This window comes from Penicillium soppii (genome assembly GCF_028829465.1).
Source record: "Penicillium soppii strain IBT 18220 chromosome Unknown utg000001l, whole genome shotgun sequence".
Classification (NCBI taxonomy): Eukaryota; Fungi; Ascomycota; class Eurotiomycetes; order Eurotiales; family Aspergillaceae; genus Penicillium; species Penicillium soppii.
In genome coordinates this window covers 1,034,608-1,058,755 of record NW_026643231.1, presented here as the reverse complement: position 1 = coordinate 1,058,755, position 24,148 = coordinate 1,034,608, and the positions used below count along the sequence as shown (strand labels likewise).

At 49.3% G+C, this 24,148-nt stretch overlaps 9 protein-coding genes across 9 annotated transcripts; 6 read left to right on the top strand and 3 right to left on the bottom strand.

The window, feature by feature from the left end:
• Window positions 1-185: 185 nt before the first annotated feature.
• N7529_000401 (uncharacterized protein) lies at window positions 186-1,645 on the bottom strand (the record flags this gene model as incomplete). Its single annotated transcript, XM_057235932.1, has 2 exons — window positions 186-1,439; window positions 1,526-1,645. 2 exons carry the CDS (start codon window positions 1,643-1,645, stop codon window positions 186-188), a joined length of 1,374 nt encoding a protein of 457 aa, XP_057102735.1.
• Window positions 1,646-2,492: 847 nt separating this feature from the next.
• On the top strand, window positions 2,493-3,917 carry N7529_000400 (CENP-N/CHL4 family protein; the record flags this gene model as incomplete). Its single annotated transcript, XM_057235931.1, has 1 exon — window positions 2,493-3,917. The coding sequence occupies one exon, from the start codon at window positions 2,493-2,495 to the stop codon at window positions 3,915-3,917; it is 1,425 nt and encodes a 474-aa protein (XP_057102734.1).
• A 660-nt stretch (window positions 3,918-4,577) lies between these two features.
• On the bottom strand, window positions 4,578-5,945 carry N7529_000399 (RING finger domain-containing protein; the record flags this gene model as incomplete). Its single annotated transcript, XM_057235930.1, has 6 exons — window positions 4,578-4,678; window positions 4,773-4,891; window positions 4,949-5,190; window positions 5,253-5,317; window positions 5,411-5,586; window positions 5,644-5,945. 6 exons carry the CDS (start codon window positions 5,943-5,945, stop codon window positions 4,578-4,580), a joined length of 1,005 nt encoding a protein of 334 aa, XP_057102733.1.
• Window positions 5,946-7,129: 1,184 nt separating this feature from the next.
• N7529_000398 (trafficking protein particle complex subunit 13) lies at window positions 7,130-8,361 on the top strand (the record flags this gene model as incomplete). The annotated part of the gene is made up of 5 exons (XM_057235929.1): window positions 7,130-7,196; window positions 7,251-7,257; window positions 7,310-7,433; window positions 7,485-8,003; window positions 8,074-8,361. The coding sequence occupies 5 exons, from the start codon at window positions 7,130-7,132 to the stop codon at window positions 8,359-8,361; spliced, it is 1,005 nt and encodes a 334-aa protein (XP_057102732.1).
• Window positions 8,362-10,840: 2,479 nt separating this feature from the next.
• On the top strand, window positions 10,841-14,483 carry N7529_000397 (dDENN domain protein; the record flags this gene model as incomplete). Its single annotated transcript, XM_057235928.1, has 6 exons — window positions 10,841-11,471; window positions 11,547-12,460; window positions 12,523-12,582; window positions 12,634-13,981; window positions 14,037-14,291; window positions 14,341-14,483. 6 exons carry the CDS (start codon window positions 10,841-10,843, stop codon window positions 14,481-14,483), a joined length of 3,351 nt encoding a protein of 1,116 aa, XP_057102731.1.
• A 1,599-nt stretch (window positions 14,484-16,082) lies between these two features.
• On the top strand, window positions 16,083-18,140 carry N7529_000396 (type I 3-dehydroquinate dehydratase; the record flags this gene model as incomplete). Its single annotated transcript, XM_057235927.1, has 1 exon — window positions 16,083-18,140. The coding sequence occupies one exon, from the start codon at window positions 16,083-16,085 to the stop codon at window positions 18,138-18,140; it is 2,058 nt and encodes a 685-aa protein (XP_057102730.1).
• An 813-nt stretch (window positions 18,141-18,953) lies between these two features.
• On the bottom strand, window positions 18,954-19,169 carry N7529_000395 (uncharacterized protein; the record flags this gene model as incomplete). Its single annotated transcript, XM_057235926.1, has 1 exon — window positions 18,954-19,169. The coding sequence occupies one exon, from the start codon at window positions 19,167-19,169 to the stop codon at window positions 18,954-18,956; it is 216 nt and encodes a 71-aa protein (XP_057102729.1).
• Window positions 19,170-19,515: 346 nt separating this feature from the next.
• On the top strand, window positions 19,516-20,442 carry N7529_000394 (FMN-binding negative transcriptional regulator; the record flags this gene model as incomplete). The annotated part of the gene is made up of 1 exon (XM_057235925.1): window positions 19,516-20,442. The coding sequence occupies one exon, from the start codon at window positions 19,516-19,518 to the stop codon at window positions 20,440-20,442; it is 927 nt and encodes a 308-aa protein (XP_057102728.1).
• Window positions 20,443-21,362: 920 nt separating this feature from the next.
• N7529_000393 (transcription factor domain-containing protein) lies at window positions 21,363-24,122 on the top strand (the record flags this gene model as incomplete). Its single annotated transcript, XM_057235924.1, has 6 exons — window positions 21,363-21,461; window positions 21,511-21,577; window positions 21,627-22,065; window positions 22,115-22,293; window positions 22,340-23,387; window positions 23,444-24,122. The coding sequence occupies 6 exons, from the start codon at window positions 21,363-21,365 to the stop codon at window positions 24,120-24,122; spliced, it is 2,511 nt and encodes an 836-aa protein (XP_057102727.1).
• Window positions 24,123-24,148: the final 26 nt, after the last annotated feature.

Genomic DNA, 24,148 nt, shown 5'->3' with positions numbered 1-24,148 from the left:
AAGTGCGAGAGAATAGTTGACCAAATGAATAACGAGGCGAGTTCAACGCCAATCAGTGTATCAGATCAAGGTTCTTTATTCATGAAGTGCGTGTATTGACATTGTAGATGCTATGTGCAATGCACGTATTAGCAATCGTGGATCGGAAAGCAATATTAACAAAATATTATCGTATAGACTGGTCATTAAGACCTCTTCATCCAAGGCACCTCAACATCGAGGGCATTTGCCACCCTGGTCGCGGAGGCAAGACACCCCTCGAGCATGACCATTCCATCCCAGCACCAACCACCGACGAGCCATACATTGCCGTCGCCATTTCGCCAAAGCTGACTCTTTTCATCAATAGATCTTTTCTGGCCGAAGATTTGGTTCACGATCTGTCTGCTAGCTGATGATCGGAGAACTCGGGTAAATGTGGCTGTGTACACGACCTTTTCGGGGTCAATGGGAGCAATGGGATATGTGGTGATGAGAGCAGATGAGGGATGCTCGTGGATCGACTCTGTTGCGTGATCATTCGAGCACATGTGGATTGGCTGAGGTGCTGATTCGCCAGTCTTTAGAGACATTTGCGTCCAGAGAGACCTGCTAGCATCGATGATCTTGGAGAAGTCGCGGTGAACAATACATTGAACTGTCGTCGTGGGCACCGCTGCCATTGCGCTCCGAAGGGGCTGGAAGATCGTACCAACCACATCAGGTGTCACGCCCAAAATGACATGGTCAAATAGACGCGAGCTGCTCTGGCCATCACGGGAATCTGTCCAGCTAACTTGGACTTGTGTCCCGACGTTCTCAACAGCCGTGACCTTCGCACCGAGTCTAGGCGTCTGGCCCTTAGCCAACTTGGTCTGCACGCGATGGACACCGCCGAGGACGGTGTAGTGTTTCCTGCGGAAGGTTCTCCTCTCGTAGTCCACCAGATCAATAGCAGGGAAGTCCATTAACGCGTCATGTGAGCAGGTTGTGACACTCGACATGAGCGGTAAGAGGTAGTTTTTCACGTAATATACAGGCAATCTAATTCTCTCAACATAATGACGAAGAGATTCCTCTGTGCCAGACGACTCCAACGTTTTGGGCGTTACAAAAAAGCAACAAGCCGTGAACCAATAGTAACACACAGCCAGGTAGCATAGCTCAACCAGCCAACTGGCCCATGAGAAACCATTCGGGCGGAGAGGCGGTATTTGGTGGTTATTTGAGGAGTGAATGTAGTACGGTGAGACTTGTTGGGCGGTGTTCGATAATGTTGAGAGGGCGTAAATAAATCGTGGGGAGCCGTATGTGATACCGAGATAGTCGTACATACGCTTTAAGCTCTCATAGTACCCGTCGGCGAATGCGCGCATGGGGAGATCCAGGCGTTCTGACTTTTCGCCGCTCTTTTCATCTGTGAGTGTGTGGGATGCTGAGTCGAGAGAAAGTTTGTCTTGCTGGTTGTGGAATCAGCTCTAGTTTGTTTGTCTTTCTCTTTCTTCTCTAAACTAGGTAATGACGTTGCAGTAGAGTTTGGATTTACCTTTTCAAATACTTCCACGTCAAACCTCCCTCGAGGGTCGTTCCTGAGTATGTATGCGATCACAAGTCCAGCCATCCCTGTGCCGATCACGGCAACACTTTTGCGCTGTGGTTCTGTCATAATGTAGATGCCAATAACTTATTCACAGAGGCGAGGGTAAATTCTTGTCATTTTCACAGACAAGAACAAAGGGGATGTTTTATTTGCGCATAAAAAAGCAAGAAAGTGACTAGAGTCTATTTGGATCATTCGACTCGACCGATCTTCAGGGCTGGGCCCACCTTTGTCAGCATCTTTGCCTCGGCTTGACCAGGGTACAGTGTGAAGAAATACATGGTTACATAACTAGTTGTGGATTTGACTATGCATTAATTAATCCGGTCAGCACTATAATATCTCATAACACGCTGAATATCATTGGATAGAGGTTTTGTTTTCCTTGTTTTATTGCTTCGTTGAATGACGGTGAACACCCTCGCCTGAAGCTGGAACATATTGATCTGATTGCTCAAATATTGTCGCATTCTAATACCAAGTCCCATGTTATATGTGAGATCACCAGACTTGCACTGTTAGCTCGAGAGTTGGGTACAATGTTAGTGGTAAATCTGCTCGAATTTAGATTTGATTGACTGAGCATGTCCGCCGAGCCCAACATTGGAAGCTAGTTGAGCACTGAGTCCATAGAAGAGTAATCAGTGTAGTAGCAGCTTACAAGTGCTTTGGTGAAGAGAAGTACAGCCATGGACACATAATTGGCACCTGAAATATCAGGCGTCGAGGTAGTCAATTTAACTAATCTTACCTTATCAGCACGTGCATGTTTGTTGACAGGGAATTTAGACGCGAAACCACCGAGTCAATGCTTACAGACCAAAATCTGAGCCTGAAATCATGCGCATGCTATCGAGACAATAGGCCATCTCGTCCTTGAAGCTCTGTGACAAAGACACTCTATAGTTCAGCGATGGCGCGTTCAAAAACAGTACGCGCCCCGACAACGGCCAGCCTACCAAACAACCTTCGCATTCCCTCGGCCACCCCATCCCTCACAAAAGCCCTCGGCAAGTTGTCCAGGCAAGCGCTCCTAGACCTCGCCTTCTTGTGGCTTGAAGACCGCAATATCACTTCTTTCCCACCATATTTACAACAAGACGAAGAAGTTGGGCCCGATGACGATGAAGCCCTCCCCTACCCCGCCGCAGAGACAGTTCAAGAGGTCCGCCAGGTCTACGAAGATCTCCAAGACCGAAAAGGTGGAAAGCGCGAAGTTCTCGAACGAATCCTAGAAGGCGATTGGCGCAATGGAATCACACTGCGCCAGCTAGCCATGGCAGACCTTCGCTATATGGACGACCGCCCCGCCAGCCTGCGATGGACAGCGTTGGAGCTCACCCGCATTGATAAGCACAAAAGCAGCAAGACCCAGCCACCAGCCGATTGGTCCGGCTCTGTGCCGCGCATGCAAGCGTCAACATTTGTACAGGCCCTCCAACGAGAGATCTCCCCACTCGTCAAGGCGCACTACCATCTCGCCCGCTCTGCAACACTCCCATTGACATTCCTGCGCATTTTTGTCGTCGACTCACCATACCAATCCCCCCGACAAGCCGCCGAGGTCTTCACCGATTCCTCGCGCGTCATTTACGTCGCTTTCCCAGATAGTTGTCCTTTCGTATACACATCCATCACTGCATCTCCCGGTTCAAAAATCGCCCCCGCCACCAGCTCCGTGGCTACAGATACCCGGACGCTCCAGCGCCTGGTGCGCGACGCAATACCGAAAGCACTTTCGCGTCCGCAGGAAAGATTCTCGCTCACGGCAACGTCCCTCGCAGCAAGGAATCTACCTACCCTCCTCGCTCTCCGCGGCCCGGGCCGATCAACAGCAGCCAATGGCGCTTTTAGCATCTTTTCTGATGCAGCTCTCGAGGGAAGTCCGTTAGATCCTCGACCGTCCAATACAGTCACGCCCGAAGAGCACATTGCAACGAGTCATTTGGCCGAAAAGGAAAACCTAATTCTGGATAGCGCGAAACGCAAATCCAGTGGGCTTGAAAATGGCCCACTATCGCCGGTATCGAAGCAACGTCGTTTGGCAATCCATTCCCGGTTCGGCACGGGATCGGCACTTGCGCCGGCACCACTCGACCGTCTTGATATTCGACTTCTTGATAAACCTGGCTCTGGAGATGACGAGGATGATGATCCGAACTCCACGCTCCCTGCTGTCTCGCTTACATTTGCTGGTTCGGATGTTGTCAGTGGGATTCGTAAACTTGCCGAGTTGGGTATCGTTGATCCGGAGCGCATGCCCTCGTGGATGACTGGCGAAGAGGGTGTCAGCGTTGCGACTGTGAGGCGAGGTCGATCGGTTCGAAGGGATATATAGAAGAATTTTGTTTAATTAGGGTTTTTGGCGTTATAGGCACTGTGGGTAGTACCCTTGGTTTTGTTGCCTTTTGGGGGTTTGCATGATACCCATATTCAGATAATGAATTGTTTTGTCTTGTTGCATTGGCATCTGCATATTGCAAAATACTTCTTCAAGATCTCGGGCATAAGATGGTGAGTTTCGCAATGGTGTCTTCGAAATGTGTGCTTTGGTTCTTGTGGTTTGTAGTCGAACTCAACCGGCACGTTAACAGCTTTTCCTGAAGATATTCTCCAGCTTTCCCTGTTCATTGCATACATATTCTATTTCATAGCTAGAGGAAGAAGTCAAATTGGTTCAGGACGTGTATGAAATCCCATCAATTTATCTTTAGGTTATCAATAATGCTGCCCATGTGTGGCACTGCAGTGAGGTAAACTTGCAGAGCTAGTGTTCAAATTCTATTCAGAATGTCGATGAGGAATTTGAACGCCAAATATTCGAGCTGTTAAGAAATTGCTTCGATAAGATGCCACAATTTGGTAACGCCCTTGTTGGTATTGTAGGGCTTGCACCCGTACAACGAATCTTGCCGGCAACAGACTGTTTCTTCTCGAAACGAAACAATACCATGCGCAGGGAGAGTCAGTTGAACAAATCATCGATAACCAAATAAAATCATTGGGATACCTGGGAAGAGGGCTCAGCCTCTGGGCCCTTGCCCTCGCCCTCGCCCTCAGGGCCACTGGGGCGACGAGGGAAACGGTAAAACGAATGATCTAGACAACAGGAGATTTTAGCAATAATTTCACAAAGGACCTCGAGATAAAGGCCAATTGAGGTATTATCAAGTTGTAATCACTGGGCACATACCGCGTTGAGTGGACATCCCAAGCTGGCTAGCCACATTAACATATTGGCCAGACGGCACGCCAGCAGCTAGGATTGATTCGACTTGAGCATCATAATCTTGTTGGCCCCAAGGAGCACGGCTGCAGGTAGCTGTTAGCATCTTCGAATAGGTGTTGAAAGGAGCAGTTAGCAATTACCAGTACACGCAGGTTACCGTACCGTGGCATGTCCCCGCCCATTGCTTGAAACATGAGTCATGCAGGTTGTTCCCACAGAGCCTCTCGCACCAGATGATGTCTTCAGTCTGCGCCATCTCCATAAAACAGATCGCACATTCACCCTCGATGGTTCGACGAGTGCTGGGGGTAACCTTGAAAGCTTCGGCAACAAGCCTATCCACTCGCGACAAGGCTGATGATTTAATCATCTGGGCGAGGTCCTAATTGCGTCGAAACAGAGTTAAAAGGCGGCATCTTTGGTTTGGGGTTTGGTTATACTCACGCCTTCGGAGAATGACTTTTGAAACACGGCGTCTTCAGTCACCGAGAGAGCATTCACCAACGCTTCTTGAACCATTAACATGACAAACCGAAAAGAAAGCCCATGTGTATGGACCTATATAGCTTTGTCAAGATGAAGCTGACATGGCTAAAACGTACCATAAAGGATATGCTTGCAGCGAGCACGACGAAACGTATTATCCGGACAGTCGCAACTGGGGACCTTTTTGATCAGTGTGGTATAAACGTTCCCTACACTACCTGCGATCTTGAAGGTGATTATAGGGCTGGCACTCCAGGAGTCCTCATCAATGTTGTGGTGAAGGATGACCATCCTAACGACGCAAAATTAAACCCAAAGAGTCTAGCAGAGATTCTATCATGTAACTTACCGTTGCTCCTTCGAGCGTGAGAGTCGTCCTTGATTTGCCTTGTCCGGATCGGTCTTTGGCGTACGTCGCTTGCCGAGCATTTTCTGGAAATCTGGTGGAAGTTTAGGCGTTGGCATTTCAGCCGTCTGTGGCTTTTTTGGTGTAACTGGCGACTCAGCTGGGTTGTTTTCAGTGCCAGAGGGCTCGTCGACCACCCCTCTCTTCCTGAGTATCCGGGGGGTTGTTGGATAAAGTTGAGGAGGGTCGGTGTGGTCCTGTGGACTGGCCTTTGGATTGGCCTTCGGTTTCCGTGGTTGAACCATGGGCAATGAATCAAAAGAGTGGACAGACGTTTGGGCAGTGAAGTGGAAAATAGAAGCAAAGGGAATTGAGGGGCTCTTTATGGTCGTGGGAATTTTACGTTCTGTAAAGGAAGGATCTGAAGACCTAAGACCATCTGTTTGATTCGCTTCCTAATACTTCACCTTTGGTTCAGAAGGACAATAAAGAATACAATGGAACAAAATTACTTATTGTACAATAAGTTACTCAACGCATGCATACATTGAAACAAAGCCCAGATCAGTTACAAGCTCTCAAAAGGGCAGTGGATGCATATAGATACTGAATTAGTTGGATTCTACCTGGTACCTAAGTAGATTAAATTTCTTATCGAGGCAATGCATGTACAGTTAAACTACGGATTTTCCAACTGCTTTATTGAAATACACCATGATCAAATAGAATATCAACCAAAGAAAACTAATTGTGTGTGCACATTGTACACATGTACTGTTTCTATTCATGTTTCTTATCCGATCACTGTCCATTATCTTTTCTAGTCTCAAAAAAACATCGTAGAATATAAAAAGAGTTTATTGGAATGCCCTCAGAGTCCTCTTCATGCAGGCAAAAAATGGTCCTCGGAATCGTGTTCGTCATAAGACAGCATCCCCTTGAGTAGATGCCAGCACCACTTCGAATTCTCGAGAGCACGATGGCCAAATCTCTATCCGGGCAGCGGAGCCACAACCAGCGTATCCAGGACCGTAGCGAAGTCTGGAGCCAAGAAGTGTAGTCACAGTATGATGCCCAGAGGATACTCTCCGACGCAGGATCGGTAGACAAGCCATGTTCGTGTCCTAAAATTGTATCCACAGAGGTCTACCCACGCTTGTTTAGCGCGAGCAGATATGCCTCGTATCTACAACCTATTCCATAGCCCAGCACAGTCCTTGGGGAAGGAAGAAAGGAGAGTTGGGAAGGAAGGGAAGGAAGTGTTTACACCTGTGGGGTTGGCCTAGTCGGGAAGGTGGGTCTATCTCTTTGTTCTATTGATCCTCTCATTCTATTGGTCCATTTGGAAATATGTTTGCATTGTTTGTTCAAGAGCTTCCTATCGCTATCTCGACTTTCAATATGACTTCATATTCCAAAGTCCACAAGAAACGCATCTAATTTTCCACTCAATTACTACTGATACTGCTGATACTCAAACCTCCGCTCGATGGCACGTCCACGTGCTCTGTCGGGTGCCGATGCCCCGAAAGAACCCCATGCTGTGTCTCTCAAAGGTACGCCACAAACAACCCACAGTCAGAGGGATATGCTGATCGTGGATTGATTAGTCTTGCGGTAAACATCACCATTCATATCGACATCGATGCCAGGTCCTGACTCTCTATAGGCTTGCGCGGCCATCGCTCTCTTATCAGTACCCCCTCCCCACGTCGAACACCACAATCTCAACCAAAGCATCTCTAAGTTACCCATCGGGCGACTCCGATGATCAATTTATTTTATCCCCTCTTGTGAGCCCAACTATGAATTTCTTACAGGAAACCCAAGGCTAACCCCAACAGCTCACCCTGCCCCCATCCTTTGGATCCGTCTACGTTGGGGAAACCTTCGGATGCACACTCAGCGCGAATAACGAGATAGACGATGATGACGAGGAACGAGTACTTACAGCCGTGCGCATAGTTGCGGAAATGACAACCCCTTCATCAGTTGCCGCGTTAGAGCTCGACCCCCCCACAGACACAGCATCAACAGACGGCCTAAAGAGCGGCGAGTCATTACAAAAGATCGTGAAGTTCGATCTGAAAGAGGAAGGGAACCACGTGCTAGCCGTCAGCGTCAGCTATACAGAGACAAAAATCGGCTCAGATTCCCAGGCAGCTAGTGGCCGGGTACGGACTTTTCGCAAATTATACCAATTTGTGGCACAGCCATGTTTGAGCGTGCGGACTAAAGCTTCCGAGCTTCCGCCGCTGGAAGTCGATAACAAGTCGCTCGGTCCGTATGGAAAAACAAAATTACTCCGATTTGCCCTGGAGGCACAGCTGGAAAACGTGGGCGAAGGCGCCGTGGTAATCAAGGTGAGAATAAAAACCTCTTGAAACCTGTAAAACCAGACCGGGCGCAAATTCGCTAACTGGGGATGGAAAGCAAACGAAACTAAATCCCAAGCCACCGTTCCAATCAAAATCGCTGAACGGGGACAGCACAAATCCCGACCTACAGGCATTGCCCACGCTTAACCCACGGGATGTCCTGCAAGTGGCATTCTTGGTGGAACAAGAAGAAGGCCAAAACGAGGGCCTCGAAATCCTACAAAAGGATTTGAAGCGGGACGGACGTGCCACGCTGGGCCAGTTATCGATCGAATGGCGCGGTGCAATGGGGGACAAGGGATTCCTAACGACGGGCAACTTGATGAGCCGGAAACGCACCTGAAACGCGGTGTGTACTGGTTCTTTTCCGCTGCTGTCCTACGATTGTTCCTTCGGCGGGTTGCATGGCTTGCCGCAAGGGCGGTTTGTCTGGGACCCACTGGTACACGGTATCAATTTGTCGGCAGTTTCTCCCTACCGTACAATGGGTGTACATGGTAATTGTTAGGATATCCCATATCCCATATCCCATATAGAATAGGTATATAGTCTTTAAATGAGTCCTGAGGCTCCGATCTATCAGCCGAGTCGCGCATGCCCCTGCCGCCACTTGGGGAAAGGATGCAGCCCATGCTTAAGTTTGTCGCACAGTGCTTACCGATGTCCCGACGGGTATTTTTTTAGGGCAGAAAAAGAAAAGAATTTCTCCCCGGGCCCAAGGCCACGTAGTGCACGGTATGTCACATATCGAAAATAGTTATTTTGGGCATGTATACAGAGTCTTTTGGAGTCCAGATCTAGGCATTGTGGAATCGAAGAGTCTAGACTTGGGCTGGTAATTGGGTTCTGCCCGATCTGAGATATCGGTATCTTCTACTAACTATATTTCTGCATACTGTATGTGATCAGGTTTATAGAGAGTTCGTTGTAGATGATGAATTGCTTATCTTTTTACTTTGTTCGCGATGTGATAGCTGAGTTTGGGGCTAAGATCCACCGCTTGTTCTCGTGTCGAGGATCCAAATATCCTGCATGTGTACACATGTACGGAGTAAGCATTACAATATTGTACTAATGTGTAAAGCACGGGGAGGTGCGGTTGATACCCTTGAAATCCTTGCAATTGTACGAAAATGGCTACCGGTGCGAGGTCTACGTAAGGTCCGGGTGTCAGCCGAGGTGTCTAAACCAATGGATTCTTTTTAATTCCTGTTATCTCAGTATTCTTCTTCTTATTACATATGTGCATACATATGTATGTTAATCTTGACGCTTTTAGACCAGATACATAATTCATAGTTCAGCTATGTCTAACAATGCTCCGATCAAGTTAATCAACCTTGGAAGGATACTCTGTAGATAGATAATACCTGTGGGAACTGATACCCTTAGTACTCTCCACTTTTCCTACAGCAGTATGGATCGTCTCCCCGGGGGGCAGTCCACTCCACTTGGACTCCTGGCTCCAAATCCAATATGTCCGTAGAGAAAGTCAAAGATCCGACCTCGGGTTGAGAAAGCTGAATACAAAAAAGGAAGACAAATGCCTAATCAAGAACAGATATACGTGTACAATACTGATGGTTTTCTTTTTTTGCTCTAATCTATAAAAAGCCCTAACTATATACGCCACTATGTCAAGCCGAGGTCTTAAATAACGGCACTTCCCGATCATTTCACCCCCTGAAAGTCAAAAGAGACCTGAAAATGCGCCAGGAACTCCCAGTCTATAAAAGAATGACATTGTGGCGTTTCCGACTTAGACCCCTAAAAGAGAAATTGATCAAACGCCATGTCTCACCCCCGACGTCGAAGAACTAAAATATCCCGCTAGTTACCCCCAAGTATCATAGCGCAATATCAATAAAGCCGAAGAGTACAAAGCACGAACGTTGTTGACCTGAAGATTCTCTGAAATAATCTATCATATATCAAGACGACTGAAGAAGACCCGCCCGATGATAAATGAGCCCCTACAACCATGGATCAAAAAATTCCTGATCCTTGGGCATGGATTTGCGGAATATCCGAAAGAAAGCAATTCTCATTGCGCTCCACCGAACCTCTACAAAAGATGTTTAATCTGTGGAGCCGTATATATCCTATATCGCGACTGTATGAAACCTACATAACTTTATGTAAGTATGATGATATATCCACACCGTATACAAGATAGAAGTCTTGCCATGCAATTATAATAAGCTACAAAAAGTAATATAAAATGTATAACAAGTCTGTATTATGATTCGATAACCCGGAAGTCTGGAGCTTGTCCTGCAGAAGGCCTGCAGGTCGTTACGGTGTCAGACTCTTGTGTATGGCTAGGGCTGTGAAAGGTTCCTTGAAGAGAGAATTGAATATTGAATATTATATTGATGTTATATATTTGATTGTACCATAATGGATCATTAGATTCTCTGATTTGTTATTGTTAAAGTCTGGAGTAACCGCACACTCGGGATAAGTGCACGAATATTTGTAGGTTTTTAACACGCAACTACCCGGTAGAAAAAGAAAAGAAATTGGTACTTATGTTGACATAGCCTACTATTAAAGAATAAATAGAAAAACCTACTAAGTAAAAGAATGATAAAACAATGAAACAGAGGAATTGCGAAAAAAAACAAAGTAATAAAAAAGAGGAAAGAAAAAAAAGTGCAACTCCTTTTTTCAATACAACGTTAAGAAGTTCAACCCGAAATTGATCTTCGCTCTCAACTGCCCCTCCCTCCCGTTCCCCCATTTTTACCTACCCCCTTCACCTTGATCCTCTGATGTGGCGACAATTAAGATACTAATTTACAGTCCTCCGCGACTCTACAATGCCTTCAAGCTCCTCTTCGGAGGGCGCCCCCCTCGCCGATTACTTCTGGATTGCCGGCGTAGATGGCACGGAGATCTTGGATACATTCAAAAGATTGGGAGAAGACTACCGAACCAATGTTGCTGTATCACCCGGTCCTGCTCTCGCAGACACAATCCAGGAGGATGCCGATGCAGAAGAGGAACACAACCCCGATGCCTCGCGCCCAAACTCCATGCTCTTCAATGGCGCCAGTCGCCGGGGCTCATTCCAACGACTCTCCACCCTTTCCAAGACATCAGAAGGAGCAAATGGCGGTAGCAACAGCAACCGCAGCAGCATGACCGTCAAAGGCACCTCCTCGCCCCTGCGCGCCTCGGCCCTGTTCACGGAAGACTTCGATTTCGACTCCGCGTTGTATAAGTTTGCCAATGAGCGCGACTCCTTTCTGACAGACTTGAGCCTGAGTGCTGGCGCTATTACCCCGAATACCCGCCCGCGATCCCGGGTTCGTACACAGAAGATTGTCCCGGAGGATTCATCCTCCCCCGGTGGGAACCTGCTCCGGTCCGGCATTGGCAGCGTACGGCGACACATGGCCTTTCGCGATATGAATAGCATGAAACGACAACCGTCCGTTGCTCGTCAAGGTAAGAATTGATATGAGGCCTTATCTGAGTTGGATATGATACTCGGGACTTTTTTGGGCTGACCAGCTCTGCCAGCTTCGGTGCGAACCTCCCGTCGACTTAGCAATTATAATTCGGTTATCCCTGTCCCTCAACCTCTCGAGATCTCCCCTACAATGCACCCCTTGAAACGGCGATTCGAGCCTGTCCTCCTCGACCGATACCCCACACGAAGCATGCCGGATGAGCTGAAGCAGCGTGGTAACTTCCCCGATTACGTTCCCATGTTCGCTTTCCCGAATGATATCAACATCGTATCCTCCGACCAGCGACCGCGATCCACTTGGCATGGGTTTGCCATGACAACGGATAATGGGTCCAGGTTACACGCCATCTGCGTGATCATCTGGATCCCACTGAACCAGAATGCCGCGGATGAGCTCGAGAAGCGTTGTGAGGAATGGCGGAAAGACAACATGACAGACGAGGAGCGTGAACTTGCTGCAAGTTTAGGTGAACGATTGGCATCGGAGCGGGCCAAGCTATCCAGGCTCCTAGCCCAGCTACCGACAGTCCCATCAGGGTCCGAATCTCGCGAACAACTCGAGGATGAAATCAGTGCTGTGGAAGAAAAGATCGGACTGATGACTGACCTCCTGCGTCCCGTTCGCCACGGCGCAGCCTCGAAAATCGAAGGCCTGACCGATGGTGATACTGGATTCTGGATCCCCCGCGCGTACGGTATCCTGGGCCGAGAGAGCACCATGACGAGCTTCTGGAAGGAGTGGCTGAAGGCTATTGTGGTTCCCATGACGGAAGGCACTGTGCAGCATGTGCCTCCGCCCTCACCGCGGATGGGAGTATGGCAGCCGCTGGAGCGATACGTGATGAATCTCTGCACAGAAGCGTTCGCCCCCATATCTTCCAAGACACAGGTCGAACTTGCGATCCGTGAGCTGCGGTTATTTGCACGGAAAGAGGCCCCAAATGAGATTCCGGGCTCTCGGAACGTATGTGCTTTGCAATTTTGATTTGAGTTCCTTGACCGAAACTCTTACTGACTGTTTCCTAGACGGACCTGTATGCCTTGTTCCGAACTTTATCGGTTCCGAACATCATTATTCTCTTCGAGGTGAGTTTTTTGCTTGTTTTGGATCAATCTTGCAGAGCTGATCGGATATAGTATGCTCTCACCGAGTCCCGTATCATCTTCCTGTCTTCCCACACATCCATGCTGTATCTCGCGACAAGGGCATTAGTCGATCTCCTGTTCCCTCTGGAATGGACGGGCGTTCTCATTCCTGTTCTTCCAGCCCGCTTGATTCAAGCCCTCGAGGCGCCTTGTCCGTACATCGTGGGTATCGAGCGTCGGTATGAGAAGGTGGAACTGCCCTCTGACGACTTTGTTCTCATTGATTTGGATAACAACATGATCGAGAGCACCATTCAACCCACTGCTCTCCCGCGTCATCAACGCAGAAAGCTGTTGTCCTTGTTGCAACTAGCAGCTCCTCACCACGGTCGATGTCACGTTCCCACAGGACCCCCGGCATATGCAATCGAGACATACCCATGGGACTCCTTCATGACTGAGAGCAAGGCTACTTTTACTTCTAAAGCTCCAGCAACCAATCTCGCCAAATATGTCGCCTTGAACTCCAGCGCATTCGGCGCAACAGCCGTGCTCCCAGGCACTTACTCACCCCCGATCTTCAATGTCTTCGCGCATGCCCGCAATGAGGCTGGTCCATCGCGTGGATATTCCTCCCGAGGCAACGAACGTCCTGGGACTAGCTCGACTACCAGAGCTGCTGCATCCCCGCCATCCCCACGAGAATGCTCGCCTACCTCCGGCTACTTCCCTCCCCCTCCACCTACTCCCTCATCACGTAATGATTCTGGTATGGCATTACAGGCCTCTTTGCGCGAGAAGCGGTCTGGTCACTTTGATGCCGCTTCGCGCCGAAGCTCGTCACACGGAATGGGAATGACTCGTCGACCAAGCGCTCCATTCTTGGGTCACGCATCGAATCTTTCGGTCACCACACTCAACACCGAGTATGGTGGTGGATCCACATACGCCCCATCCGTTTATGCGCAGTCTACTATTGCTGCGTCCACGATTGTCCCACAGGCCAACATGCAACCAATCGGAAACAACGAGGGCACTTGCTGGGTTGAGGGCCACTTCTTCCAGGTCCAGATTTGGGATGAGAAATTGACATGTGCTATCTGTGATGAGCAGGCAGAGGAAGGCATGTACAAGTGTTCCGCGTGTAAGCTCACTGTTCACAACCGCTGTGCATCTATGGTCTGTCTGCCATGTGATGCTGCTTTCCATCCCGATCAGATTCGCGCTGCATTTGTTAGGTGCTTCGCTAGCTTATTCTACACGTACAAGAAGTTCCTTGCGCCTGCTAGTAGCGATAAGAAAAAATCGGGCATGTTTTATGCTTTCAACATTGAGGCTTTCATGAAGAGTCTTCCAAGTGAGCATGCTGACTACATTGCAATTCTGCAACAAACACAAGGTAAGCTATGCCATCTCTCTATCAAATTGCCACAGAGATACTGACCCTTTCACAGGCTTCAACGAGTTTATTAGTGACCGAGAGCGAACAAGTCCAAAGTCTAAAGAACCTCGAATGGCCTTGTTCGACGAGATTGTCCTCTCAAAGCGTAATCGCGGCCGCACCTCCATCTTCTCCGGCCGTTCAACAACAGACTTCCTATCTGACACCTCCAATCACCTCTGGCGCACAGCCAACGCCACCTTCTTCGCCCCAAGTAGCCGCAGCCAGCACAATCTCTCAGCCGATTACGGCAGGGTTGTCACACGAGGTATGCAAAGCCCAATCACTAAATTTCTTCCCAACTGACGATTTTGTAGCACCGGCCAAACTAGACACAAGTCTAATGACCGAACCCCGCATGATCCACGGCGCACCACGAGTCTCTAAGACGGCCAACACTGCCCGTAGAAAGCCCCTACCTAAACTCATGAATGGACTCGCTATCTCTCCCCCGAGTTAATTGGTGCGATTCAACGTACTCCGTCTTTCCATCGTTATCTACCCTGTGGGTGGGTCCTGCACGGCTTCCCCAATACGTCTCTCTTGAACCTGAAACTTTTCTTCCGAGTCGGCTCGGCCTGACCCGCTTTGATTGCTTCGTCCATTCGCAGACAGATTATTGCGTTGGTTTCGGGTGACAAGAGTTATCGCCGCTGGCTCGGCTGCCTCTCGCCTCCACCTCGCAGGAACCTCGTTTGTTCGACATTGCGTCTCGGTCTCAACCGGTACACTTGGATAGCCACACCCTTCTCTTCTCCGAACCTTATTGCCTTTCAGGCTGACGTCTTCACGTCAAACAGTCGCGCCGTCGTGTCTGTCGTACATAGTGTTAGTGTTTTTGACTCCGGCTTGATGCTCGGAATCGTGAACGAAAAAAAGCGCGATTCCATCTGTGGTGATTATTTGTGGAATACATACCTGATTTTCCACAATACTTTTTTTTGCTTTTCATCTGTTTCGGATTTTTTCCTGCTGCCCAATACCCTCCCGTTGATTTGGCTGGTATTCTCCTCTCATTATCTGTTTGAAATACATTGGGCGGATCTTTGATTTCTCTTGCTCTTTTGTGCCTGAGTAAATTTGAGTCTATGCTTGTGATCCTCTTTTACAACACTTAATTATGCTTGACAGGACGATCAAGATGTGATGTATATGCTTTGAACATGGTACTATATTTGAGATCTTGCCCTTGGCAGTCCTTGCCGTCCTTGTAGTCCTCGCTCTGTAACTCTACAGTGATATGCCTTGGAAATCTAGATGTCTGATTCGTTGGCTTGTCCTCCAACAGACGGGAGATTGCATGACACATTAGGTAGTATCGTTCTCGGAGCCGATAATTGGCTCTGACCGAGGGTGTAACTCTTTTGTTTTCCCTCGTATCAGATCCTTTCAGCCATTTTAGCCAATTCAGCCCATTCTTAGGGTAGCATAGAGCCCTTGTCAGCAATCAGGATCTGAGGCTGCAGTGGGTATTGAGTTTTATATAGGCTGATATTCCACGGCAGGCTAATACGGCAAATGAAAGTTAATCGCCATAACCTACACAGTATATATATACACAATATGTATATATGTAATACTATAACAATGTACAAATAAAAACAATGTCACCTTCTAAAGTTGTACTTAGTGATAAAGTAGTATACTTCAATGCTCTGCTCTGATTGGCGGAGAAACCAAAAGCCGCTCCCACTTTTCCCCGCGTCCGTCGTCCGTCGATCCAGTGCTGCGCATTAGAACTTCCGCAAGTTCTTCCATCGAATGTCGCCTCAAATGCATAACCCTTCCTGTTTGGCTATTAAGTGGCAGCCTTTACCCAATTGCCCAATTGCCCAGCCCTTTACCCCATAGCAAGCTAGTCCGTTTCGGTGTTCTCTCCTTTTCCGATTTCACTAAATATCCGGTGCGCGGATACCTGTAACGCATTCCCGTGATATTGTTCTGAAACCTGCCTGCCCCCTTTGACTTCGCCCAGACAAACGAAATCAATCACAGAATCTCCCTCATCAAGTATGAAAACGCACACTGGCATGCGATGATTCCGACTGCCATCCCGCACATGGCGACGCCGACGCCGCTCCTCGATCCCGTCCCGCCTCTCAAGGCCCAGGGCCCAGAAAGCAATGTCTCCATTTCAAACGTCGCTATCCTCCCCGCTCCAGCGCCCACCCCCAAAGAAGACCAGCCCACACCGCCAATCCCACAGCAACCCACTAGCACAGTGGTTATAGTCCACGGCGCGAACCAGGAACATATCGTGCAGCTGGTTGCGGAGGTACTGGGGAAGCCATGGACGAGGGACATTCGCGCGCGCGACGCAGTTATCGGAATTCTAGCGTGCGATCTAGCGCGGGGCTTGCAAGGATGTGAGCGATCGTCGTTAGTCCTCGTGAACACATACTGTGTGGAAGATGGGTCTGCGCCGGAGGACTCGCTGAGCGAGAGTTGCGACTATGAGTTTTTATATTCGCAGAGTCCGTTCCTGCGGCGTGATCTCTCTCGCTTCTTGTCGCTGGTTCTTGGCCAGACCAGGCCACATGATGACTTGCGCACGAAGACCCGCACCAACTTTATCTCGACTACTTTCCCCGATGTGCATGCTGCTTTGCCGAACTTAGATATTTTGTCTGTTGGGTCGGATGCTGTGGAGATCCGTGTTGATTTGCTAGTTGAGCCGGCTGAGGGGGTCGCTCCGCCTGTTCCGAGTCTTAAGTATGTTGGACAGCAGTTGATGCTGTTGAGGCAGCATACTGAGTTACCGATTATCTTTACTGTGAGGTGTACGCGGGAGAACGGGAAGTTTCCGGTTGACGATCCTGCGCTCTTCTACAAGTACTTGCGGCGGGCGATTCGGTGGGGAGTCGAGTATATTGATGTTGAATTGTGGCTGCCGGAAGATATCAGACGACAACTGTTTGAGAAGAAGGGCCACAGCATGATTCTTTCAGCGTTCCATGACTTCTCCGGAAACTGGAAATGGACTTCGGAAGAAGCACAGCGCATCTTCAATGAAAGCGCCAAATACGCTGATATCGTCAAAATGATTGCCATGGTCCACACAATTGAGGAAAACTACGAGCTAGAATACTTCCGCTCAACAGTCAAAAGTCGCGGCACCGGCCCTCTCCTCTCAGCAGTGAACATGGGCCAGATGGGCCAGCTTTCCAGAGCCCTGAACACTGTCTTTTCGCCAATCACTCACCCCCTCCTTCCCATGATTGCAGCCCCGGGCCAACTAACCGCAGCTGAGATCAACGAAGCCCTGCACATAATGGGCCAGCTCCCTAAGCGTGATCTCTACGCAATTGGATCCTTCCGCTCAACCCCACAATCAATGTTTATGGAAAAATGCCTGAACGAGCTTGGCCTTCCGCACAACCTCTCATCTGTTGATAGAGGCCCCAAAGGTTCCATGGAATCCATCCTCTCGCACCCACACTTTGGCGGCGCCTACCTCAACCCCCCAGTAACAAGCGCTACCTCCTACATCCCAGCAGTGAGCGACGCAGCCCGCGCAATCGGCTTAGTCGACACCATCGCCATGGTCGGTGATGCAGCGGGTAAATCCCGGTTCATTGGAGAAAACGCCGCTTGGAAGGGTATTCGCGCGACTCTGACGCGTGAATACGTACCCTCAGCCTACAGCACCCGGGCGGCGATTATCCTCGCCGGCTCCGAGGCAGACGCTTCGCCTGCGATCTTCGCTCTCCGCTCCTTGGACGTTGGCACGATTTATACAGTCGGCTTCAAAGCCTCTGGTCCATTGTCTGCGGGCTTGGAACCCTTCACTTCCATCCAGTCCGTCAAACTGGTCGAGCAGCCTTTTGTCATTGTCTCTGCGCTGCCACCTGAGAAATCGCTGCTCGTGCAGCCGTTATTACGGCATTACGGTGTGAATGGTCGGTCGTCGCCTTCTTCCCGTGGAAAGGTTTATCTGGATCTTACTAGTGGGCCGAGGAAGGGTGATCCCCTTGCTGTTGCTACTGGGGCTGGGTGGACGGCATATGGGGCGGAGGATGTTAGTGCATGGACGACGGTTGAGACACTTAGGCTGCTTGTTGGGCAGAATGTGCCATTTGACTTTGTGCGCATGGCATCTGGGAGGCCTTTGTTTTAGCTTAGTTGGTGGCTGGTTCCATGTCTCGATTCCTTTTCTTGTCTGTTGTTTATGCAATAGATTTGATTGGGACGGTGTTTGGGTCGGAGTTTTATGTTTCTTTGGGTTCTCTACTAGAAATGCATTGCGTTTGCTGTGTTTGGTACAATGTTGGTGGCATTGTCTCCTTGCCCATTCTGTGAAAAATAAGCATGCTCTTGAGGGCGATATGTCTTCGACTCAACTAGAAGGCTAGAATTCTGTAACATATTAATAAGCTAGCTATCAGTCTTATTTAGGAAAAATAGGTGGCAAGGAGATCAACACTCCCTATGCATGTTGACGCACTACTACATCTGCTGTTCAGCCCAACTTTCTCCTTCGCTGCTTGAAGTCTATTTCTCACTGTCCAACTCTTGAATGACTCCAGGGCTCGATCATATAGATCCATCTTTTCAATAAAAGTATACGCCCCATACGTATAAGCTAAAGTCTGGCTCCTCCTACCACTGAGGCAGTCTGAGAGCAGGTTATCTTTAAGCTCGGCCGATCTTATCATTTTAATATACTCCGCTCGCTAGCACCACCTTTCTCGTTCTTCCTCATCAAGCGGCTATCCATCTAGATTATAGCTCTCAGGGGAGCCTAAGGCAACTGGCAATGAGGCAAGGAACTCAGGGAAGCTGATGAGCTTCAAGGGAACCGTGCATGCGCCCTCCCAGTCGATAATCCCGGTCACCTCGAAGCTATTCTGATCTCCCATGATGTTATTGTGAAGTAAGTCATCATGGTCTAGAGGGAATGACCCTTCGTTATGCAGAGTCAGCCGGCTAGCTATCGCTTAATCTGCAATGGGAAGTTCTCGATAATTGAGACCGTCCGTTCTGCTGGGAATGATGTTCTCGGCATCACGGCTGCGATCTCCTCTCTATCCAGCTTGAGCTTGACGCTGTCGGCCCACGCTTCGAACAATACGGCAGCTGTGCCAAACGGACCGCTAATTCCTGGCAAGGGGCCACCTTCGTCACCCTTGCTGTTCCTGACAGTCATCCCGATCTTTTGAAGTCGCAAGGAAGTCAATTGGACACGTTAAAGTGAACGGGTTAGTGAAGGGCTCAATATATAGATCGGTAGGTGGGACAAACATGGGACTTCGTGATGGATCGGTATAAGTTTCATCGATTCTCTTGGAGAAATAGAAACCACAGAAAACATAAATAGCGGTATGTTGAGGCTGCAGGCCTAGGTGTGCCCCGGTATACAATGCATTGTATACACTACTTGGCATAGATAAGCTATCGGAAAATCCGGGGCCAAACTTATTTTGAATTTGATACCCCAGCCTTTTCTTTTCCTTATACATTGAGCTTATTGGCCTTCATTTTGAAAAGAACAAATGCATCTTCGCCCAGACCATGCGATCAGGGACCTTCCGACCCTCCACGCCTTCATCAAACAACACCCTCTCGGCGTCCTCACCACCTCCCTTCCCTCAGAAAACCACCCCACCCTTCAATGCAGCCACATTCCTTGGGTCCTAGACAGTGAAGTCTCAGATTTCGCCAGGAAAAATGAAGCCGGCGCGCCACCACATTCATTAGGCACTATGCGCGGCCATATCGCCCGCCAAAATCCACAAGCCAAAGCGATGGTCGAGGCCTCGGAGAGTCCCAAAACAAGCAGTATCCCAGGGGCATTCCCAACTGACGAGACCCCGGCCACGAACCCAGAACCCGTTGGCCATATCCTCCCCGGCGAAGTCTTGATCGTCTTCACAAGCCCAGTCGATCACTACATCACACCTAATTTCTACCCCGAGACAAAACCAGCAGGGCGTGTCGCGCCAACATGGAATTACGCTGCTGTACAAGTCTACGGTCGCGCAACAATCTACCACGACACTAAAGACCCACAAACGGAAATTTTCCTGCGACAGCAGCTTAGCGATCTAGCAAAGCTGGGCGAGGAGGGTATTATGGGGTTCCAAGAAAATGCTTCTGGCTCGGGTTCGGGTTCTCAAACCGGGAGCATGGACTCTGGGGATGGGGTGAATCAGGGGAAGGACACTAGCGGTAGCGGTAGCGGCACGGCATCGCCGACGCCTTGGAAAATCGCCGATGCGCCACTGGAGTACATTGCTACTTTGTTGAAGAATCTCGTCGGTATGCGCATTGACATTACCCGAATCGAGGGTCGTTTTAAGGTTAGTCAGGAGAAGGGGGTTAAGGATCGCGGTGGGGTTGTTGAGGGATTGGAGGGAATGGGGTCCGCGTCGGCGAAGGATATGGCGGAGTTTGTTAGGAGGGGGAGGGGTTTGGCTTAGTTTTCCAGTATTGTAGATTCTATATTTTGTACTCCCTAAAAAGGCCAGATTAGACATTCTGTAAATTAAGTGTATAGAACGTGCATTAGTTTAAGATTTCGGTTGGATAAATTCTATGTCACAGAATATGCAGGAAATAATTCACTGAATGCCAGGACTTGCAGGGATTTTTCCTACTTAGTATGTGATATCGACTCTGAAGAAAGTCAAAATGTACCAGGATTAGCCATGTTCCGTATCCAAAACAGTAGTAGCGCTTAGCAGGCTCCTGGGAACTAATTAATGTAAATGCCGCAGTGGAATCCGGGGGGTTTTGAAGGCACTAACTCAGACTAGGCTTACAACTAGCACCAAGTTAGCATGGTAAACATAAGTGGTCGGGTAAATTGCGAAAGAAAAAAGGGTCCAAGCGGGATTTAAGTACCCCGTGATGGTCATGAGGCTTTCAAGTTATTTATTAGGCCAGTTAGACCAGTTAAACTACCAGTTAGGGTACCTGGATCGTCTCGGATGTTAGTGTCGAAGCCCTAACGGAGATGGTGTGAAAGAAGCAAATTCCCCGGAGTCTGGGCGTTCACTAAGTGGGATAGTTTAGGAATTTATAGCATAAGTAAATTAAGGAGTTGAAAGTATATTGGAATATCTGGTTGTGAATAGAGTAGTATATGGTGGCTATAATCCAATTCAAAGAACAGAAGACATCCAAATGTATATAGACTGCAGTAGAAACGTAAGTAACCAAATTCGGGAAGTCCGGCGGCACATCACTTCACTTCTCCGCATTTCTTTCCTCCGCAAAAAGTCGGAAATGGTATAGACCCAAACGCCACAGCCATGCTCTTGATTTCTTGTCCCTCTTGGCCGAGGTCTTTTTCTTTTCTTCTCTTTCTCCTCCTGTCATTCAATTCCATGTAGGTGCCATGTCTCGTCCTCAGGTCAGCATCGACCGTCTCACACCCCGCCGTGCGACGGTCGAGCCACGCGAAACAATGAACTGCAAATCCTGTCGCAAGCGCAAGGTCAGGATTATCTGGATTCCTGCAACCCGAAGTCTCTAACTCGCTTCAGATCAAATGCAATCGCTTGCGACCGAGCTGCGAGGCATGTAAGGTCTTCCAGTGCCCTTGTGTATATGGTGAGTCCAACAGTCCACATCATACGATTAATTTGCTAATTTAGTGCAGATGCCGTTCCCAAGAAGCGGGGACCAAAGACCGATGTATTAGAAGCGCTTTTGAAACGAGTTGATGGCCTCGAAAAAAGACTGCACGATGAAAAGAATCCTTTGTCGCCTACTTCCCCCGATACTCCCGACGAACCTCCGACCTTCCCCACTCGTCGCAATACCATTGATACATCTTTCAATTATTCGGACTCGCGATCGCAGCAGAATCACTTGTCGCAGGTGGATCCTTTTCCCAGGCCGATTGCTCATTCCTCCGCAAATGTTCAGCCATCGCCAACACATAATGGCGTTCTGTCGGATGCGCTCCTGGACCTATATTTTGTGCGACTGCATGGGAAGCCGTTTTACATTTTGGATGAGGCGACAACGCGACAGCGTCATCAATCAAATCAATTACCTACATTTCTGGCCATGGCTATTTCGGCAATAGCGTCGAGGTAAAACGATCCGGCTGGAACCTTTGCGCTCTTTGCTAACGCTGCTCAGATACACCACTTCACTAGGCCAAGTGGAGCAGTCGCTGCGCACAGGACTTGACACAGCATTACAGGCTAGGCGCATGATTGATGTCGATAACCCCACGGTAGAAGGGTTGCAGACGCTACTGTTACTTTCGCAGGCTTTCTACGGTTATGGCCTTGGAAAGAAAGCCTACATGACTTTCTGTATGTTTTCTCTCGCGATCGAATGAAGCCCGCTAACGATAAACAGCAAATTGCGTTGCAATGATTGTCGCGCTAGATTTGTATCGCGAAGCTCCCTCTAAGATGAACGTTGCACCTGCTGAGCGCGAAATGAGGCGCCGGCTGTTCTGGTCCGTCTATTTGATGGATCGATTCATCAACTGCGGATCTCGGCGCCCATGTCTCATCTCCGACCACTCGGTTGTCCTGCGTCTGCCGTCATGGTCACCCCACGCAGCAGGTCTGAACATGGAAGGGGAGCTCTTTCATGTTGGACCGAACATTCAATACTCAGCAGACTCCCGTCGCAAGTCACCGAGCGCTGCCTCCTTGCTGATCGATATAACGCGCATTCTTGGGGTGACCAACAAGTATCTCGCCGCTGGCGGAGTCAAGGGCGATTCTCATTTCCCATGGCACGCTCTTTCTAATCTTTCCAAAATCAGACAAGAATTGGATATCTGGGCAGCTGGTACGCAGGACGTCTTCGCATCAATTGACGCATTGTTCGGCCACCCCGAGAGCACAACTCTTCTGCTGAGCAAATTGATCTACCATCTTGTGCATTGTTTGATATATCGCCCATTCCTGCCAATTGATTTGGTAGAGTTGCGAGGCACAGGCCAGCATCAGTCCTGGCAAATCGAGGCTACTAATCTGTGCTTCTCACACTCCAATGCCATTGCCGAGCTAGTTGAACTGGGTCGCAACTCTCCGCTGGTTGAGTGGCCTGCCTTTGTCGGTTACTGTGTGTGCACCGCCGGCACGGTTCATGTTCACGGTGTGCATTACAAGGGCCGTGAGGGTGAAGTCTTTTCCTCCAGCGCAGAATTTTTGACTCGCGAGATGCACCAACTTGCATGGTTGAGAGGAATTTGGACTGGTGTGCAACACCAGCGCGAATTGCTTCAGACCATCTACACCTGTCACTCTGAATTGGTCCGCAACCTTGCGAGTAGTCCCATGCGATTCTCGCCGGTTTTCCATCTTGAAGATTTCCTCGACCGATACCCCGGTTTGACATTGGATGGATCCCATGTCCGGCTGGTAGACACAGGAGATGACCTGGCACCGGAGTAAGTGCTCATGGCTAGATTGCTCCACCCTCGCTAGTTACTGACCCTTACATCAGCACTATAAACTACATCGACCGTCAAGATCACTACTACCAACGCCCGATGGGAGCACCTTCCTACCAAACCCCATCTTCCTACTACTCAAGTACAAGACCAGCACCATCGACTCCACTGGCAACAATACACAGCCCGGACACCGACCGTCGAAACTCCCATTCTCAATCGATTTCCCAGAAACCCCCTCATGCAGCCTCTCTCTCCCCAGGCCTTCAATTCCACCCACCACCCAACCACCAATCCCCCTCTCTTCCATCACTCTTCTCGCTCCCAGGCGGAGACCTCTCAGAAAATCACCTCTCCCTCCCAACCGGCTTCTCGCCTTCAACCTTCGGTCTCTCTCCACCCGCCTTCCTATCCGAATCCGCCCTAGCCATAGCCCCAACACCCCCCTCGAATCCCCAATATGCAACCTTCCCCTTCGACGCCGCTCACGCAACTCTAAATGGAATGACGCAAGGTCCCACCGCCCTTACGCCAGGTGCTCAGTCCCAGACTAGTGGTACCCACACGACAGCCGGTAGCGAGGGCGGGTCTCTTGAGAAAGATCCTTTCCTTAGTTTACTCGAACAGCTTGCCGAGAATGAAAACTCCCAGGGCGGGCCTAGTGAGCTTGATTTCTTTTTGACGGGGACTGGTGCTGTTGATGATGATGAGATCGAGAAAGACGCCTCTTGATAGGTGGAAAAATCGGAGATGGGTTT